The sequence below is a fragment of the Solanum stenotomum genome, chromosome 2, assembly GCF_019186545.1.
Source record: "Solanum stenotomum isolate F172 chromosome 2, ASM1918654v1, whole genome shotgun sequence".
Classification (NCBI taxonomy): Eukaryota; Viridiplantae; Streptophyta; class Magnoliopsida; order Solanales; family Solanaceae; genus Solanum; species Solanum stenotomum.
In genome coordinates this window covers 75,579,685-75,582,758 of record NC_064283.1, presented here as the reverse complement: position 1 = coordinate 75,582,758, position 3,074 = coordinate 75,579,685, and the positions used below count along the sequence as shown (strand labels likewise).

General features: G+C 40.7%; 1 protein-coding gene across 1 annotated transcript; it reads right to left on the bottom strand.

Annotated features, from left to right (window-relative positions):
* Positions 1-998: 998 nt before the first annotated feature.
* On the bottom strand, positions 999-1,804 carry LOC125856310 (uncharacterized). The gene is made up of 3 exons (XM_049535821.1): positions 1,484-1,804; positions 1,277-1,429; positions 999-1,157 (listed from the first exon to the last, which is right to left on the bottom strand). The coding sequence occupies exons 1-3, from the start codon at positions 1,802-1,804 to the stop codon at positions 999-1,001; spliced, it is 633 nt and encodes a 210-aa protein (XP_049391778.1).
* Between the last annotated feature and the right edge of the window lie 1,270 nt (positions 1,805-3,074).

Genomic DNA, 3,074 nt, shown 5'->3' with positions numbered 1-3,074 from the left:
CTTTCATGGCTTGTAACGTAGGCTCAGGGTCAGGTGTGGTACATTTGGGTACTGCTTAGTGACTTTCTTCCCTCCTTGACATTACACTAGGCTTTCCACCTCTTTTTGCCTTATTTTTGTCATCCTATCGGTTTACCTTCTTTCCCTTAATTTTCTTCAACCACGGATGTGACTTCAGGCTTTGTAGCTCTTTTTACTTTTATTTTATTTTTCTTTTAGCTTTCAACAAGTCACATCCTTTCCTCTTTTTATTTTTTCAACATCACGCTTTTCAAACCCATTTTTCTTTTAGTTTCCTCTTTCATAGCCACCCTCAACTTATGGATTTTCCATTAGTTGAGGTGCACAATACCCGATGTCGGGTCAGGGCCAAGATTGAAGTTACTTTTTACATTAGCCACCCTCAACTTAGGCTTTTGGCCAAAGTCGAAGTGCACATGTCCAAGGAGGGACCGGGGCCAACATAGTAGATTATGGGAAAGCGAGTTTAGGGTTTAGAAAGAAATGGTTTAATTTTAGGCTCAAAGTTTTTGGATCAAAGGGAGCATTTATTTCATTTGGTTGGATCCTTCTTTTAGGCAATTGCCACCGTGGTTCCACTGTTGGTCAGATTTCCCTGATTTGTCTTCCATACCTTGCCCACTGATCTACTGTCACAACCTACGGACCGTCAATGGATCTACGGTCCGTAGATCACCTCCGTGAATCCCTTTTTCTACATTTCTTTCAGCTATCTCTATACTTCCGTGCCTAAACATCTTTCCTGCAAAATATGATAAAAACACATAAAAACCAATACAAAAAGGCCCTAGACACACACAACTTGTAAGTGAAATGTATTAGAAATACCGTAAACTCGCAGTATATCAAGCATTCGGTGAAGTTGTAGAAGGTCGCCGAACAGATTGGTGACTTGCATAGTGGACTCAAAACACCGCCGAATGATCCTTGAGGGATGTTTTCAGCCTTAAGTAAAAGGGTGAGGAAAGTCGGTTCACCTAACCACATCGGTGACACGCAAAATAGTGAAGGTATCCCGCCGAATTTTCCAAAGTATCAGCCCCATTTTTTAGGTCCATAACGCGAACCAAATCATGCTCGCCGAACGAGTTTGGTGACTCAACAAAAGCATTTTTGTCTTTCTCGTGATCTAGCTCCTGCAAAATAAACACACATTATTTAAAACACTAACACTTGGATTTCTTCCGTAGAAGCGTCTTATTTAACGTCGTGGCACTATGTGGAAATGCTCTCAAGCATCTTCCACGTACACCACCTCAATCAAAGATATCTCTTGCCATTCTCCAAAGTATAATTTCAAGCGTTCCTCATTCAGCTTAAATGCAGTTCCTTCTTGACCCTCAACTTCTGTGGCACCATTTGTGAATACGCGTGTCACTCTAAATGGTCCTTGCCATTTGGACTTGTGCTTTACGGGAAAGAATCTAAGTCGGGAGTTGTATAGTAACACCTAATATCCCACCTTGAACTCTCTCTTAAGTATTTTAGCATCATGCCACTTCTTCATCTTTTCCTTATAAATTGCTGAACTTTTGTAAGCTTTGAACCTGAATTTGTCCAAATCGTTTAACGTCTCTTCTATCTCTTTTGAGTTTTTTGTCCAGTCTAAATTCAGAGCTTTCAATGCCCACATAGCTTTGTGTTCCAATTCTACTTGTAGATGGCAAGATTTTCCAAAAACTAGCTGATACGGAGACATACCAATTGGGGTTTTATATACGGTACGATACACCCATAGTGCGTCATCAAGCATTCGAGACCAATCAGTTCTATTAGCATTCATTGTCTTGGTCAATAAGATGATTTTGATCTCCTAATTAGACACTTCAACTAGACCACTTGTTTGGGGATGATATGGAGTTGCTACCTTGTGGTTCACCCCATACTTACTCAATGCAGCTGAGAACCATTTATTGCAAAAGTGGGATCCACCATCATTGATGATAGCTTGAGCAGTACCGAATCTAGCAAAGATGTAGCGTTTCAAAAATTGAACCACAGTTTTCCCTTCATTGTTTGGAAATGCAACAGCTTCCACCCATTTAGAAACATAATCTACCGCCACCAAGATATACTTATTGCCAAACGAACTCACAAATGGGCCCATCAAATATATTCCCCAGGGCTCAAATAGTTCAACTTCTAGAATGGGAGTGAGGGGTAACTCGGGTCTTTTGGATACTCCACCTTTTTTTTGACACTGAGTGCATTTCTTCACAAATTTGTACGCATCTTTGTAGAGGGATGGACAGTAATAACAACTTTGGAGGACTTTAGCGGTTGTATGCACACCGCTATGATAACCCCCCCTCGGTGAAGCATCACAAGCATGGAGAATTTCCAACGCTTCTTCTTCCTGAACACACCTTCTAATGATGTGGTCTGCACACTCTCGAAACAAATATGGTTCATCCCAAAAGTACTTTTTAACGTCGAACATGAACCTCTTTTGTTGGTAGAAGTTCATTTCATCCGGCATTAATCCACATACTTTGTAATTGGCAAAATCGGCATATCGAGGAGGTTGGTTCAGAGTTACTGCAAACACTTGTTCATCGGGAAAAGAATGATTTAGGTCAACCTCAGGTTTGTCATTCTTCTTACCCTCTAATCGTGATAAGTGGTCAGCCACATAATTTTCGCAACCTTTCCTATCTTTAACCTCAAAGTCAAATTCTTGTAAAAGTAGTACCCACCTTATCAACTTTGGCTTGGCATCTTTCTTTGCCATTAGGTAACGTAGCACAGCATGATCAGTGTGAACAATAACCTCAGTACCTAGCAAGTATGCCCGGAATTTATCAAATGCATAAACTACCGCAAGCCACTCTTGTTCAGTAACGGTATAGTTACGCTGAACACTGTTTAGAGTCTTGCTTGCGTAGTAAATTGGGTGAAATAGTTTATTGCATTTTTGCCCCAACATAACACCCAATGTCATTCCACTTGCATCACACATTACTTCAAAAGATTCTGACCAATCAGGGCTAATGATGATCGTGGTGGATACCAATTTCTCCTTCAAGCACCTGAAAGCCACCATACAAGCATCA

Excerpts from the sequence above, each read along its gene's own strand:
- LOC125856310 (XM_049535821.1), bottom strand. The coding sequence starts at position 1,804 with ATGAATGCTAATAGAACTGATTGGTCTCGAATGCTTGATGACGCACTA. Across the intron at positions 1,430-1,483 it reads TACTTAAGAGAGAGTTCAAG|CACAAGTCCAAATGGCAAGG; the intron begins GTGGGATATTAG and ends TTTCCCGTAAAG. Across the intron at positions 1,158-1,276 it reads AAGAGATATCTTTGATTGAG|GAGCTAGATCACGAGAAAGA; the intron begins GTGGTGTACGTG and ends TTTATTTTGCAG.